The sequence below is a fragment of the Gadus morhua genome, chromosome 4 (assembly GCF_902167405.1).
Source record: "Gadus morhua chromosome 4, gadMor3.0, whole genome shotgun sequence".
Lineage (NCBI taxonomy): Eukaryota > Metazoa > Chordata > Actinopteri > Gadiformes > Gadidae > Gadus > Gadus morhua.
In genome coordinates, this window is record NC_044051.1 from 3229890 (window position 1) to 3247160 (window position 17271).

Here is a 17271-nt window from a genome sequence, read left to right on the forward strand (position 1 = left end):
ATTCACCTTGCCCCGCCCCTCTCTATCAACCAATCACAGTTATGTATATACATTATTTCAAGTAAAACATTGGTATTCTACCATATTTGATTTGATATAAAGATCTTCGTCTGCTTCAAATATTCAATTTTAGTAAAACAACTAAAATGGAATATTACTATCTCTCTTTTAAATGAACATGGCATGTTTTCATGTTGTTATTCTTTTCAAGTAGGCTACATGTTGAATCCTTCCCATTGTATTGTTTCATCACGTTCTGAGCGGTAATACGTCCATAGGCTATAACAGCAGTAGCCTGGCTATAGGCCTACTACGCCATAATACCAAACTGCAAAAAAAACTGTCGTGTACGACACTATCTCCTACACACAACGTGCGCCCTACTTTCATGTGCTTTTCCCGGCATTCCGGCGTGTCATTCCCGCGGTCTCTTTCTCAAATCCAAGGTCGGCCGAGTAACTCAACCTCATCATCCGTGCGGCGCAGTTGCTCCGTTCTCCGCACGGCGCGTTAGATGACAAGGGAGATAGCGAGCTGACGCCTTCCCGTCGAGACGGTCTCGACGGGAGCGCAGACCACGCGCATTCCTTATTTTTCCTTCTTTTCGCCGGTACATAGTTGACATTTCGGCGTGTCTGCCCTGCTATTGTCTGGTACCTCGAGCCTCTGTGCCACACACGGCGGACGCTGTAATTTACTGCGCTCCTTGCGTAGTTAAAATAAGCAGGGGCTGTTTTATTTCCCTCTGTTTGCGTGTATGCGTGTTCGCGCGCGTGTGTGCGTGTGTGTGTGTGTGTGTGTGTGTGTGTGTGTGTGTGTGTGTGTGTGTGTGTGTGTGTGTGTGTGTGTGTGTGTGTGTGTGTGTGTGTGTGTGTGTGTGTGCGTGCGTTTCTGCACGCGCACACGTGTGTTGCGTGGGGGGTCCCCGGCACTGCCGTGGGTCAGGGTCGGGGTTAATAGCCGGAAAATGAAGCAATCAGGGGGTCGGTCTGGCGAACAGCTTCTGCTTTCCCTCCAGATGCCACACATAGTGGCTCGCTTTGTACCGCGGGTTCCGCGTCCCGTGGGCTGTGTGTTCAGGTAGCCTACACACGCCTGGCCTGAGCACGTTTTAGAGCACGGCCCCCAACACACATAATAAGTCTTTTGAAATCCCAAAAGATTGTGTGGTTGCGGGTCAGGTAAATAGAGAAATGGAATTAGGTCATGTGGTGCCGGGGTTATATGTGGGTGTGGTGTGCGTCTCTTTCGACGTGATGCAGACAATCTGTCGTGTTTTTTTAGTTTTTTTGACATCTACACTTTTCTTCTTATAGGATCAACAATTGTACTCGTCAAAATCGAAACATCTGCGCCCCCCCCCCCCCCCCCCCCACGCACGTGCGCGCGCACACACACACACACACACACACACACACACACACACACACACACACACACACACACACACACACCATGTGTCAAGGGCCAAACCCACATTCTAACTACAGATTCAATCTTCGGCTGGACTGGAGTCAGGATGGAGGCTGGCTCTGCTCATTGGACAGGTTCTGAGGGTCTTAACCAGGCCGCAGGTTTCTCAATGAAGTGCACATTAAGGCGTCTTGTTGTGGATTGTTGTGGTGCGTAGCTCCACTCACAGTCGAGTCAGGACCGCTGATACAAAAACCTAGAAGGTTGGTTTTTATGGAGAGCCTATAGCCCCCATAGAGGGAGCCATGTGGTCCTGAAGACTTTGCTGCGGCACTCTGCAGCTTTTATATTGCAAAATAAAGCAAAAGTAGCAAATGATCTATGATTGCATATAGCCCTGGGACGTCGAAAGGCTGCACCGCATTGCCCTGCCTCTTACTAAGAAATACAAATTATATATATATATGTGTTTGTATATATATAATCAGATTCAGACTTCCTAGTATTCATGGCGTCTCCGAACAAACCAGGACTGTGCTCGGTCGCCAAAATAAAACGTGTTTCTTCAGAGTTTATTTTGATCCACACTGTCCTGTGTTTTGTCTCTCTCTTTCTGTCTCTCTCTCTTTCTGTCTCTCTCTGTCTGTCGGTCTCTCTGTGTGTGTGTGTGTGTGTGTGTGTGTGTGTGTGTGTGTGTGTGTGTGTGTGTGTGTGTGTGTGTGTGTGTGTGTGTGTGTGTGTGTGTGTGTGTGCGTGTGTGCGTGCGTCCACTTTCCCCCCTTGCTTTCCCCAAACCGTTGCAGCAATTAAGTTCAAATGTCAGGAAGTCATATAGCGCACCACAAACACACATGCAGAGAGACTACACACCACAGCGCACACACATACAGACAGGCTACACACAACACAGCACACACGCATACAGACAGGCTACACAGCACAGCACACAAAAAAAATGTAATAGCATTTACAACCATTTATTCAATTCAATACATTACATAAAATCCCAAACCAAAACAATTTAGGATTACTTCAAGTAGGCTAAATTAAAAGTTTCAGCCAGTTTGCACTGGCTTGTAACATACAGAATATCAGACAGTAAATGTATATATAGACTCTACATCAGAAAGTTAACTATTATAAACGGCAAGATAAATACGACAGTGGTTCTTTTAATAAGTGTCAGAATGAATGTCGTTTGGTTCTCTTGAAAGAAACGACTTATCCAGGGAAATATGTCAAGATTCATTTCAAATTGGCGTGTCATTTTTTTTATAACAAACGTTGCAATTTCCGGACATAGTCTCGTACTGTTTATACTTACATATTTTTATTTACATTATTATATGAAAATAGTACATATCTGCACTAAATGGATAAATTCCTATATTCTAATTCACTGTCAACTAATACTTTTGTTGTTGCAACACGCGAAGTGTAAACAAATGTATGGATCGCCATTTTGTTTCTGCTCTTCTATTTTTCCCCTGCTTTGCGATTGCGTGTATAAATGGGTGAGTTTGCTCCCATTCAGGTAACATCCGATAATCTGCTACAAAGTCATGTATGAGGGAAAGGTTTAATCAAAGTATATTTATTCGTAGTCCAAGCTTAATCTGAGTACTCTGTGAGGTAAGAAAAACTGTGTTTATCCTAAAAGTCGAACAAGCGTCTGGGTTCGAAAGATATCAACCAAGCGCAGGTTTAACCTTGAGCATGATCAATCCGCTAGAGGTCACACAACACTTGTGCACGTAGGTACTCTTCAAAGCCGACACCTCCGCCCACGAGAGTCAAACACGCGTTCTGTCCTGAGAATGTTTTGATCCGAAAGACTATCGGCAATAATTCAACGGTAGAGATTGTTAAGGAAACAAAACACAAAATAACCTGGGGGGGTCAAAGGGCGCGGTCGTAGTAGGCCTCAACACCGCTAATCACCGGAAGGTTTCTGGGGGGGGCAGTGGAAGAGAGGCCAGGGGTCGCCCTCACCTTCATCACTACTAACTCTGAGGGAATCTCTCTCTCTCTCTCTCTCTCTCTCTCCCTCTCTCTCTCTCTCTCTCTCTCTCTCTCTCTCTCTCTCTCTCTCTCTCTCTCTCTCTCCCTCTCCCTCTCCCTCTCTCTAACTCATAAGTACAGAATATCTCTACCGTAATTTCATTGTTGTTGTTGTTTTGAGAGGGTTGAGTAGTAGTGGCTATCCCACTTGTGTGTTTTTACAGAGGGGTGGGGGGGGGGGGGGGGGGGGGGTCAGCTGACACTACGAAAGCGACATCCTCGCCTCAGACCACGTAGTTAGTGTCGGCGTCGCGGGCGCCTTCCACCGTGTCCTTGGTGCCCTTGCTGGCGGCCGACGGCTGCTTGAACTTGGCCGCCGTCGGACGGTGGCCAATGGCAACGCTGGCCCGGTACCCTGAGAGAAGGACAGGAAGAGGAGGAGCCTGGTCAGAGGTGGCGCCCCCTCGGTCCAGGTGTTCCGTTGTCTGGAATTTGGACAGGATTACGACAGCAACAGCAAGGGTATGGTGACGCTGTGTGTGTGTGTGTGTGTGTGTGTGTGTGTGTGTGTGTGTGTGTGTGTGTGTGTGTGTGTGTGTGTGTGTGTGTGTGTGTGTGTGTGTGTGTGTGTGTGTGTGTGTGTGTCTTCGTGTGTCTGTCCTCATGAATGTATATGTCGTAAACCTGAAATCGAACTATAATCCTAAAAAACGTAGCACAACACTTTTTGCTACACTACAGTGTTTCCTTTAATACACTGTGCATTCGCCTTCGATAATTCCTTCACTGCTTGGGAAGGTAATACAGCAATGTCGTGAGAGAGACTCCAGTGGTCTTTTGACGGTTTCTCTATGGTTCTTTGCCTCCCTGTCTATGCAGATGGTCATGTATGGTAGTCAATACCCCTCTGGGTGGCAGGGGGGGGTTAGCTGTTGCTAGGTTGGTAGTGTTTGGCGGGGGATGTCTCGGTGTTGCTTCTACACACTCTTGTTGCAGTGGCGTCCGTGCCAGCCGTCCCGACACTGGCACTTGTTGGGTTCCACGCAAATCCCGTGGGCCCCACAGCTGGGCTCGCAGACAGCTGGGAAACACACACACACACGCACACAGAAGAACACACATACGCAGTGAGACAACATGTGGGAACCCACGTAAACAGAAACGCGCACAGAACACGCACATGGAATGAGACGTGGGATAGCACAAACACACATGGTTACACGTGAAAAGCACATGCACACACACACACACACTCGGAAACACACACACACATACATGTGAAAAAAGTTACATTTAAAAAACACATGCACAAATATATACACACACACACACACACACGCACGCACGCACGCACGCACGCGTGCGCGCGCGCACACACACACACACACACGAGAGTGTTCCAGGTGGCCAGAAGGACATGTTGTGTACCTTTGGAGCAGATGTCTCCGTGGAATCCCTTGCTGCACTTGCACTTGTTCACGCCGGTACACCTCCCGCCGTTCTTGCAGGGCTGGCGACATTTACCTAAAGAATCAACTCATGAGATCGGCTCCCACGCGTTCTGTGTTCAGTTCTGCGGAACTGAGCTGAACGCCATCCAAAGAACCTCGCAGGGATTGTTTTCCGTACGTGTCGTCCCTGAGCGAGCAGCTCGAGGACCCCTCAAGGAAGGCTGCAGAGGGATTGAACCTGCAACCTTTTGGCTCCGAGTCAAACAAGCCGCCCGGCTTCCTGGACTACACCGTACGGCCGTATGGGTGAACACCGTGATTAGTGCTCGTGGCGAAAGCACCATCTTGAACCCATACACGACGCCGACATATACCCCCTGCTGCTGAAACTCCTTCTTGGCACGAGATCGGGTGTGGGTGAACCGGCAGAGCAGCCCCGATCGGTTAAACGCAAAGGGGGGAACTCGGGAGAGAATGTAATTCATATCCAGGTTTCCACATCACAAAACCCCCTGAATTCCAAGTGTCGGTCCACAGGGGGGGGGCGTCCCAGCCTCTTAGATGTGGACAGCCGTGCCTAATGAAATGTCAACAGCCCCCCCCCCCCCCAAAAAAACGCCTTTACCCTTCCTAGCCGTCGCCATGGCGATCCTCATATCTTCTCCCCCCCCCCCCTTTTGTCTCCGTGGTTTTGGAGATATAACCGACACGATGAAAACCACGAAGGAACACCAAGGGGGGGGGGGGGGGGGGGGCGAAGGGAAAATCCCCCGAAGCGTTCCGACCGCGGGAGGGAGATGTTTCCGAAGGGATTCGGTTGCACGCGTTTATTTGATGAATGTCTCCTGGATCCCAGTGTTGTCTTTCTGTTCGGGCGGGACGGGATTTGCGGAATTCATATGCGTTGAGAGAAAAAAAAGAGATGATAAGGAATGCTCGGGAAGAAGAAGAAGAAGAAGAAGAAGAAGAAGAAGAAGAAGAAGAGCGTTTTTGGTTTCTGCTTTTCGTTTTTTATTTTTTGCTTTACATTACAGCTTCACGTTTTGAAAAAAAAAATCGAAAAAGTCCTTTGATGGAAAACTTTGCATATTGGTGCTTCAGATGTGAGCCTGCTAGGTCGACCGCTGTGCTTTTAACCGCACGATGAATCGCGACGGGAAGGAAAAAAAAAAAAAAAAATGTACTAAACATCCTTGTTTGATCTCTCCGGAGCACAGGCCCTGGTTTGGTTTCACAAGATGTGATTAACTTTTTAAACACAGGGCTGCGTGTTATTTATATATATATATATATCGGTGAGCTCAAACTCCGCGGGCCAATTGTGGGAGAATCCCAGTGCTGTACACAACAACAACATGCTGCATTATCATGACTTCATAACCTGGAAATTACAAGTCCCTGCCCGGGCTTGTAATTTGTTTAAAGCATCCGATCGGATTTTTAAAAGATGCCCTTATTGTGTGGATCAAAAAAAGTAAACGCTGTGTACGTGTGTGTGTGTGTGTGTGTGTGTGTGTGTGTGTGTGTGTCTGTGTGTGATTAATTGCTTCGGTTAATCGAGTCGGTATTGCCTTAGGGGGGCCAGCTGCCTGTTTTACATCGTCTACACTGGCCGTATTGGAAACAGCATGAGGTAACCTGTGTTCCTCCGTGGGTCACCTAGGTCTACCTGTCCCAGGTCGCTTCCTGTCTGACTCAGAGGGCAGGGCGGGTTGCGCCGCGTTCACACTGCGCGTGGCCGTCGACGGATGACAGGGGGCGGGTCTGACGTATGGGGTACGCGATCTGATTGGCCCGGGCGACGGATCCGTCGCTGCCTGAATAGTTGAACGTTTCCCAACTTTTTGACGCGGGCAACGGAGAGGACAGAACGGACGGACCCACAATGCGTTTCAAGAGCGCCCCGTGCAAAGTCAATGAGATCCGTCGACGGATGGGTTTCATCGTGAACGCGGTGTTAAAGTTGCTGGGTTCAATCCCCGTTGTGTGCAGCCTGCCTTGAGCAAGGCTCTTAAACCCTGACCTGCTTCTAAATGAAATGCATACGAAGTCCCTGTTGGAGATGCCTGTATAAGAGTAAAGTACAAAATAAACAAAGACAATATGGAAGTACTCTGTGTTTCACTGGAGATAAAGCGGTCCGCTGACAATCCTTTCCTTTGGCGTTCGCCTGGCTATCGGCAGACCAAGCACGTTGGTCTGGGGAAGCTGCTGTCATTTTCTTTAGCACAAGAGGCGTGATCAACGGGCCTAGTTCAAATGACTCTGTTGGCTGCTTGCCGTCGCTTCCCTGTCGTCATTGTGTTAAACCAGCCAATAGCGCGCCAAGGGGGAAAGCCAGCTTGGTGATTGGCTCCCTGAAAAACGCATCAGAAGCAGAAAGAAATGCATTGCTCTTCTCACGACCCTAGTGCAGGGCGAACTCAAGTCGCCGGCAGAATGGGCGGGGCTACCCAGTCTACCAATCACATCCACACATCTCTGAGCGACGGCACTCACTGAGCTCACAGCGGCCGCCCTCGTAGCCCGCGGCGCAGATGCATTTCCCGGGGTGGAAGCAGGTTCCTCCGTGCAGACAGGTGGCGCTGCAGTTGGCTGCAGAGGGAGGACAGTCGGTACGAAATCATACTCAAAGAAAGAAACCCCAGCACTCATTTCAGAATCAGAATCAGAAATCAGAATCGGAAATCAGAATCATTTGTGTGTGTGTTTGTGTGTGAGTGTGAGTGTGAGTGAGTGAGTTAGTGATTGAGCGAGTGAGTGAATGTGTGCGTACCTTTCTCGCAGCTGTTGCCATGGTAACCAGGTGGACAGATACACACCCCCGGGCTCATGCACAGCCCGCCGTTGGAGCACCGCGGCGAGCAAAGAGCTGTTTCCCGAAAAGAAATGAAAAAGTTCAGCTAACATAAAAAAAAAATAGATACCCAAGAATAGGAGAGACAAAGAGTTGACGTCTAAACTGAGGATCCCGATAAACAAAATAACACTATCGGTAAGATTTGATGCAACGTTTTGGAAAATTTAAATACATTATATATCACGATTGGTCGATAAAAAAATGAACGCATCGGGATATCTTTTCGTTGGTGAAGAAGAGGAATAGAATAGAATAAATCTTTAACGTCCACCAAGGTAGAATTTCTTCGTTGGCTTACCAGACATAAAGGACAGATAAACATTCAGACTAGTATCTCAGACATATAATTACAATTTCAGGATTAAAAAAATCTATAATACATTATGCTTAACGCTGTGCCCACACTGGGTCGGGGAACGTGAGAGAACGTTCAACTTTACCCTTCTCGCAGTGGGGGCCGTAAAAGCCGTCCTGGCACTCGCACACCTGTCTCTCGTTGCAGTAGCCCCCGTTCCGGCAGCCCCCAGGACACTTGGCTGGGGAGACAGATGGGAGGATGAGGGGTGAGGGGGGGAGGGGGTGAGGGGGGGAGGGGGGGGAGGGGGGAGGGGAGTCTCCCCCACTTCCCCTCCCTCAGCTCCTTCTATGTGTACGTTCTCCTTGGAAGTGGGTTTCTAGCGTCTCGTGGCGGGATAGCATAGTACAGCGTGTGTAAGCATAGCATGGCGATGCTAAAGTGCTAACCCTGGAGTACATTTTTAGTTTTGATGAAAGGATGTAATGTAAAACGAAAACTTTTTTGGTCCATTCAACCATCCAAATGTACGCAGTGAGGGAATTCACACGCACACGCACACACACACACACACACACACACACACACACACACACACACACACAATCACACACAATCACACTCACACTCACACACACACACACAATCTCTCTCAAACAATCTCTCTCGAACATAATCTCTCACACAAACACAAACTTTCCCTCTCATGCAATCTCTCTCGCACGCACACACACACACACACACACACACACACACACACACACACACACACACACACACACACACACACACACACACACACCACCACTCCCAGCGGTTGTGCGTGCGTTTGAAGTGTGATTGTGTTACGGGGCCTCCGGTAAGTGATAGCCTCGGAGCCCGCGGCCCCTGGCTCCTCCAGCCCAACTGGGGGCCCCGGCGTAGCCCCTGGGTATCGAGGGGGGGGGGGGGGCGTGGGCCAGCTGTCGCCCCGCTATGAAGGCCACTGACAACCTGCTTCCTGTCGGGAGGGCGGGGGGGGGGATCAGGGGCTCTGGGGGGATGTTTACACACACACACCCTCACCCCCCCCCCCCCCCCCCCCCACACACACACACACACCCTGCCCATCAGGATGTGTGTGTGTGTGCGTGTCTGAGATAGCGAGGGGTGTGTTAAAGGGGGGGGGGGGTTGAAACGGGGGCGGGGTCTGTGGTGGGGCTGAGATATTCCTTCCTGTTGCTTTATGATGGGAATGTGGTTTATTTTTGTTTTCCCCGTCATGGCGGTTTCCAGCGCCTTGTTATCTCCCCAGGGGGGACGGGAGGAACGGCTTTTACAAGACCCCGGCTCGGGTCGGCGGGGGGGTGCGTGCGTGCTGGTGTTTTATGCATATGCTTTACTATTTGCATGTGTGCCCACTGCCCATACGTTCACTGTGTGTTGTGTGTGTGTGTGTGTGTGTGTGTGTGTTCATATCTGCATGAGTTCTGGCTTTTTATGCTTTACTATTTGAGTGTGTGGCCGCTGCCCATACATTCATAGTGTCTGCGTGTGTGTATGTTGGTGTGTGTGTGTGTGTGGGTGGGTGGGTGTGGGGGTTCATGTGTCCGTCTGTTCATGTGTGCGTGTTTTTTGTGCGTCTGTTCATGTGTGTGTGTGTGTGTGTGTGTGTGTGTGTGTGTGTGTGTGTTCATGTGTGTGTGTGTGTGTGTGTGTTCATGTGAGTGTGTGTGTGTGTGTGTGTGTGTGTGTGTTCATGTGTGTGTGTGTGTGTGTTCATGTGAGTGTGTGTGTGTGTGTGTGTGTGTGTGTGTGTGTGTGTGTGTGTGTGTGTGTGTGTGTGTGTGTGTGTGTGTGTTCATGTGAGTGTGTTTGTGTTCATGTGAGTGTGTTTGTGTGTGTGTGTGCGTGTGTGTGTGTGTTCATGTGAGTGTGTGTGTGTGTGTGTGTGTTCATGTGAGTGTGTGTGTGTGTGTGTGTGTGTTCATGTGAGTGTGTGTGTGTGTGTGTGTGTGTGTGTGTTCATGTGAGTGTGTGTGTGTGTGTGTGTGTGTGTGTGTGTGTTCATGTGAGTGTGTGTGTGTGTGTGTGTGTTCATGTGAGTGTGTGTGTGTGTGTGTGTGTGTGTGTGTGTGTGTGTGTGTGTGTGTGTGTGTGTGTGTGTGTGTGTGTGTGTGTGTGTGTGTTCATTGGTGCTGCAGGGAATCTGTCAATGAAAACATGAAAACAGGCCCCCCCCTCCCTCTGTATCCTCCTGCCCTGTCATCATAGTGTTCACATCACCCCCCCCCCCACCCAGCCCCCCTCTCTCTGACCTGGAGAACACGGAACCAACACAACCCCCCCCCCCCCCCCCCCCCCTGTGATTACAAACGCCAGCCTGCTGCCAAAGAGCGCCCCTCACCCCCCCAACAACAGCCGGACGCATGCCCCCCCCCCCCCCCCCCCCCCCCCCGGCTGAAGCGAGCTCCACAAGGTTTGGTCGCCAGAACCGGTGGCTGAGGAAGAGGAGGAGGAGGAGGATGAAGAGGAGGAGGAGGAGGAGGATGAAGAGGATGACGAGGAGGAGGATGAAGAGGATGACGAGGAGGAGGAGGAGGATGAAGAGGATGACGAGGAGGAGGAGGAGGATGAAGAGGATGACGAGGAGGAGGAAGAGGAGGAGGAGGAGGAGGATGAAGAGGAGGAGGATGAAGAGGATGACGAGGAGGAGGAAGAGGAGGATAAAGAGGAGGAAGAGGATGAAGAGGAGGAAGAGGAGTATGAAGAGGAGAAAGAGGAGGATGAAGAGGAGGAAGAGGAGGAGAAGGAGGAAGAGGAGAAGGAGGAGGAGGAAGAGGAGGAGGAAGAGGAGGATGAAGAGGAGGACGATGAAGAGGAGGAGGAGGAGGAAGAGGAGGATGAAGAGAAGGAGGAGGAGGAAGAGGAGGAGGATGAGGAGGAAGAGGAGCCCTTACCCTCACCCTCAGACATTCAAGCCTTCCCCACAATACTTTTGGCAAGAGTGGAGAGGACGGCTGCCTTGCTCAAGGACGCCCCCAGGTGAGGCTGGGGGATTGACCCCAGAACCCCCCCCCGGGCTGGGGGCCGGGGACACGTACCCCTCTGGCAGGTCTTGAAGAAGATGGCGTTGTGGGGCGTCCGGAGGATGACGTTCCCGCCGGCGTCCATCACCAGGATGGTGACCTCGAAGGCCGCCACGCCGTCCTGATCCCCGAGACACGGGAAGCCCACCTGGACCACTGACACACACACACACACACACACACACACACACACACACACACACACACACACACACACACACACACACACACACACACACACACATAGAGATATAGTATATAGATACACACACATAGAGATACAGTATATAGATACACACACATAGAGATATAGTATATAGATACACACACATAGAGATACAGTATATAGATACACACACAGAGAGATACAGTATATAGATACACACACATAGAGATACAGTATATAGATACACACACATAGAGATACAGTATATAGATACACACACATAGAGATACAGTATATAGATACACACACAGAGAGATACAGTATATAGATACACACATAGAGATACAGTATGTAGGCTGTAACGATACATAAACTCACGATTCGGTTTGTATCACGATTTTTGACCCACGGTTCGATACATCCCACGATTTTTTTACATTCAAAAAGCATTTTATTTAAACAATACTTATATACCAATTAACTTAATGTAGCATTCAATAACAAATAATTTGGAACACTGAACAGATTTGAACAGAAAGAATACTATTAAAGTATAGCTAAATTAATAAATAAATAACCAAAGATTGCAGTTGGAGGATGCTTGCAGGTAGGCAAAAACCCTCAACTAGTTTGGTTGGTTTAGTCAAATATCCTATTAGCGCTTCTTATTAGGCTATAGCTTAAACAATGACATAATCAGGCCGTATAGAATGCAACATGTTTAATAGCCTAACTTTCAATAGATAGATGCGTCTTAGAGTACCATATTAAGCGCTATATAAATTTCATTTATTATTATTATTATTAATAGATGGAAAAAAAACATGAACGTCTTGAACGTCGCAATAACGAGGCATGTGTTACGATCACCGTATGTGTATGCGCGAGAATGGCAGTGTACGTATGTGTGTGTGTGAGTGACGTCAGCGAGTGAGTGGACGAGCGAGGAGAGCGAGCGGTAGCGCGTGTGTCTGAAGAAGCGAACGTGTCCGGTAGAATAAAGTACCCATCCTGTGAATAATCGGTGGCCGCTTCATTCCGACCTATAAGCAGACAAAGTGCCGGTCAAATCACACAAAACAATAGAGACAGGGATCACACAGGCAATCTCACAACAACAGTTTGTCTTTTGTTTCCACCGGGCTGATATTGATGTCACACACACACACACACACACACACACACACACACACACACACACACACACACACACACACACACACACACACACACACACACACACACACACACACGTCGCCGGGATGATCCTCAAACATCTCCACTCTCTTTCTCAAAGGCCCCTGGCTAGGACCCCGGCCCCCCGCAAGAGCCCTGTCCCTCAGCGGGGGGGGGGGGGGTGTCTCCATGGTTACCTGAGGGCTTGTGGGGCACGGTCCCCAGCAGAGGCAGGTTGACGGTGGGGTTGTCCATGATGTCCCGGTCCATGGAGCGCAGGCTCTGGAACTCATAGAAGTAGTCCGCCTGGAAGACAGAGAGACAGGGGGGGGGCACGGTGAGACGGTGGTGGAGGTGGAGGTGGAGGTGGTGGTGGAGGTGGTGGGGGTAGAGAGGGGGGTGGAGGTGGTGGTGGGGGTGGGGGTAGAGAGGGGGGTGGAGGTGGTGGTGGTGGTGGGGGTAGAGACGGTGGTGGAGGTGGTGGTGGTGGTGAAGGTGGTGGTGGTGGTGGTGGGGGTAGAGACGGTGGTGGAGGTGGTGGTGGAGGTGGTGGTGGTGGTGGTGGGGGTAGAGACGGTGGTAGTGGTGGTAATGGTGGTGGGGGTGGGGGTAGAAAGGGTGGTGGAGGTGGTGGTGGTGGTGGTGGGGGTGGGGGTAGAGACGGTGGGGGTAGAGACAGTGATGGAGGTGGTGGTGGTGGTGGGGGTAGAGAGGGTGATGGAGGTGGTGCTAGAGTAGGTGGTGGTGATGGTAGTAGTGAGATCTGAATTCCTTACCTTGAGCAAACACCGTGTTGTGGGAGATAACCCTAACCCTAACCCCTTAACCCCAACCCCTTAACCCTAACCGTAACCCCCTAACCCCAACCCTAACACTACTAAGTAGGGAAGCCAGGATTCGTGGGTGTGTGTTTCGATATGAGATTGGGTATTGTTTTGTATTTTCGATAAATCTTTTTCTATTCATATGTTTAACAGCAAATGAAAATGTTTCTTTTTAGGGACAGAAAACAACGGCTCAATTTAACTTTGAGATCAATGGTGAAAAGAAATGAAGGCTGCAGAGACTGCAGTGATATGCAACACACTCTGAGGAGAGGCGTCTGTGTGTGGTATGTGTGTGTGTGCGTGTGCGTGTGCGTGTGCGTGTGTGTGTGTGTGTGTGTGTGCGCGCGTTCGGCAGCTCTCATTAGAGACAACAAGTGTGTCCACCCCTTCAAAACAATGTGGGGTTAGGGTTCGGAGCAGGGAGAGGGGGGGGGGGGGGGGGGGGCCTGGGGGGGGTGCCCTAACCCCACTTAAAACGCGTCGCCCCTCTCCCTTTGAAAATTACACACTTGTCAGATGAGTGCGGGCGGCACGAGGGGGGGGGGGGGGGTCTCGAAAAGAAAAAAAACTGAAACACACAGAAATAGAAAATAGAAAAGCAGAAAGGAAAGATGAAAGCTCTCTAACACGGTGTGTGTGTTTTAGTCTCTCTCTCTCTCTCTCTCTCTCTCTCTCTCTCTCTCTCTCTCTCTCTCTCTCTCTCTCTCTCTCTCTCTCTCTCTCTCTCTCTCTCTCTCTCTCTCTCTCTCTCTCTCTCTCTCTCTCCCCCTCTCTCTCTCTCTCTCTCTCTCTCTCTCTCCCTCATCTTCATCTTCCCCTCTTCACTTTGCGGCAGCAGAAGAAGAAGAAGGAGGAGAAGAAGAAGAAATAGAAGGAGAAGAGGGGATGAAGGAGAATAAGAAGGATGAGAAGAAGAAGAAGAAGAAGAAGAAGAAGAAGAGAACCCCACTCCCAGCAGCAGCAGGGCATATAGAGGCAGCTTTGACGCTCCGACGGAGGGTAAAGTACACAGGGTGGCGGCGGCGTTGCAGCGCGGCGGTCGGCTAATCCCGGCGGCTGAATGGTAATAACCAACACCGATAACTCTCGTCGTCTGCCTTTTATCCCGGCCGGGCCCTTTGTTCCTAAGCCGCCGCCGCCGCCTTTGAAGTTTACCCGGGGTTAACCGAGCCCCGGAAAGAGAAGGGCCCTCTCTCTCTCTCTCTCTCTCTCTCTCTCTCTCTCTCTCTCTCTCTCTCTCTCTCTCTCTCTCTCTCTCTCTCTCTCTCTCTCTCTCTCTCTCTCTCTCTCTCTCTCTCTCTCTCTCTCTCTCTCTCTCTCTCTCTCTCTCTCTCACCCCATTCGCTGACTCGACATGCCATTCGCGGATTATGATCTCAGTGCGTGCGGCCGCACCATTAGGCCGGCCGGCGGCAGCACAATGGAGGGGAGAAGACCCCGTGTGTGTGTGTGTGTGTGTGTGTGTGTGTGTGTGTGCGTGTGTGTGTGCACATGCTCCACAGTTGGCAGCGCTGCACTCATTTGTTATGTTAGGTATACTGACGCTAAGGGATGATTTCCCTAGGGGTTTGGTGTGTGTGTGTGTGTGTGTGTGTGTGTGTGTGTGTGTGTGTGTGTGTGTGTGTGTGTGTGTGTGTGTGTGTGTGTGTGTTTGGGGTGAGGGGCTATGGGAGGGGTGTCATTACATTTACTTACAGATAAGTTTACTTTTAATTAAAAAAGGGCCGATGTCGGAGATCAAACAGATGTGTTTTTGATGTGTGTGTGTGTGTGTGTGTGTGTGTGTGTGTGTGTGTGTGTGGGGTGGGGGGGTTTGTGGGCTGGGTGGATGTGTGCGTAGCGGGGAGGGGAGGGGGAGGGGGGGGGTTGTTACAACGGGGGGGGCGTGTCCTGTCGGGTCCTCCCCTGAACTGTCAATCATACGGCCGGGTGATGACGGCATCTTTTGAAAGGTGATTGAATGCAACCGGGGAGGAAGAAAAAAAACAGCATCCCCCCGACCCCCCCTTCTCCCTTACCTCCTCCCCCCTCCCCCCACCTCTGATCAGATTCCAGAGGGAGTGGCCCCATTGGCCAGCAGGCGATGACATCATGAGCTGTGTTGAATCACTCATCAATGGCTTCTCTTTCCTTTCAGATCCGAGGGCCGGCTGCCAGAAAATCATGTCATCCCAAATTGGGATAATAAAGTTTCAGACCTTCAACAAAACTTTGGCAGGTCTCGTGAAATACGATGAGTGAACTTTCATGTCGGGAGGACTCGTGTGAAGGACTTTTACACGATTTATTGAACAGTTTGTGCTGAGATTACGGTTCATTTTAAGGGGGTTTATCGTAAACATCTACACTGTCTACGAATAAAAAACGCAGTGTCTGATAAGAAATGATGAAACCATGATCGTGTGTTTCCAAAAGTAAGCAAGTAAAGTTGCTTGAGTTTTAAAACTTTAAATCAAAAAGGTGAATCACACTATAGTGGAATAAACTGAAGCCTAGCCTTTACCTGCAACACCACACTCCGAGAGACCAAGATTACCAGCGAGCACCTGCACAATTCTATGGAAATTCTCCCCCTCCTCCAATAAAACACTGTTGCTGGCACGCGTTGGAGAATTCGACCAATGTTTTCAATGCACAGATGGGCCAGATGTTTGGCACATGCCTGCAGAGGCGGCGCGAGCCTTTGATCCGTGGCGGCAGGTCCTACGACACCAAGATGTAAAATACCGCAAGAGATGGGAATTAGATTATTAAAAAGGAAACTCCTCTGTTTGGGCTTAGCTTTACCTCACCGAGGCATCAGCGGCGGCCGGCTCTTGATCTCGCCTTGTTCACCTCTCCGTTCTACAACGCGGCGGATATACAGAGGGCTTTACTCCAATTAGTCGAACATAGAAACGCGAGTAAACGTGAAATTGCTGTCATCAGTTTGACGCGCTACCAACTTTTTTTAGATTTCCTTTTTAAAGGCTGTTTTGTGAGCGCGTTTATTTCATGTTTCCATACCAAATTAGAAGCGATATAACACAAGGCCTGGGTGTTGTTTTTTTTGGATTTAGGTTTAGTTTCCTTCTACCTGATCCGTCGCCTGCCAGGTGAAGTTCACGTAGTGGATGTTGACTGGGATCGCAGGCATCCGCTGTTGCGCCTTTCTGAAGTCGTGGGTGAATGGAGCCATTTTCCCCTCCGATACTATCAGAATATCTTCCTCAAAACCTGTCAGTGGAAGTTAAACACACACGCGCGCGCGGACACACACACACACACACACACACACACACGCACACGCACACACAGAAACACAGACGCACACACGCGCGCGGGCACAGAAACCACAGAACCTGGTCAGTGGTGTCATTTTAAAGTCTCCGTTTTAATTTTGAAGACATCCTAGTAAATTCTTTCAATTAAATGCAGAAACATAGCAGGGAAATGAAAGCGCGTTGTAGCGCTACTCACCAATTAGGATCCGGGCTTGGTTGGCATCAATCCACATGTATAAACTCCCCTGGTCTTGCACGGCTTTCGTTAACAAACAGCCCAAAAGTAGCAGAAAACAGGTTTTGAGGGAAAGCCTAAAAAACGTGATGTTGGTATCCATTCTCGTCTTTTTAGGGGTGGAAAACTCTCTAAACGGGTGTTTGTTACTTGGTGGTTTGGGTTTCCTCGGATTTCCTCTTAATTGATAGAATGGAGCGGCTAGTCTCGAGCACTGCGCTGCATGCCTCTTGGTGTGTCAGGCGCACAGCGCTACACGGCTACTTTATGGTCCACCGTGGGATGCAGTACCGGCCTGCCTCCACAGGGAGGCGCGGTTAAACACATGTACACGCTCACAGTCCTGCGGTGCGTTTCAAGGGGCTCGGCTCGGAAATAGTTTCGAACAAACTTCATGTCTACATATTTAGAACCAGGTGAGGATATTTTTTTGAAGAGTAGGATTATGACTTTATCTGCACGTGCGTAGGCTGCATCGTGGAACGTTAAGTTATGTGGATTCAATCTATTATACAT

General features: G+C 49.8%; 1 protein-coding gene across 1 annotated transcript; it reads right to left on the reverse strand.

Annotated features, from left to right (window-relative positions):
• Nucleotides 1-2369: 2369 nt before the first annotated feature.
• Nucleotides 2370-17003, reverse strand: wif1 (wnt inhibitory factor 1). Its single transcript, XM_030355682.1, has 10 exons — nt 16717-17003; nt 16334-16473; nt 12628-12736; nt 11104-11244; nt 8166-8261; nt 7642-7737; nt 7365-7460; nt 4843-4938; nt 4400-4495; nt 2370-3829 (listed from the first exon to the last, which is right to left on the reverse strand). Exons 1-10 carry the CDS (start codon nt 16856-16858, stop codon nt 3699-3701), a joined length of 1143 nt encoding a protein of 380 aa, XP_030211542.1. The 5' UTR covers nt 16859-17003; the 3' UTR covers nt 2370-3698.
• Between the last annotated feature and the right edge of the window lie 268 nt (nt 17004-17271).

Coding starts and splice junctions, on each gene's coding strand:
- wif1 (XM_030355682.1), bottom strand. CDS start 16,858: ATGGATACCAACATCACGTTTTTTAGGCTTTCCCTCAAAACCTGTTTT. Junction 8,262..11,103: donor CTTCAAGACCTGCCAGAGGG/GTACGTGTCCCC, acceptor CTGTCTCCCCAG/CCAAGTGTCCTGGGGGCTGC. Junction 3,830..4,399: donor CGGACGCCACTGCAACAAGA/GTGTGTAGAAGC, acceptor TCCTTCTCTCAG/GGTACCGGGCCAGCGTTGCC.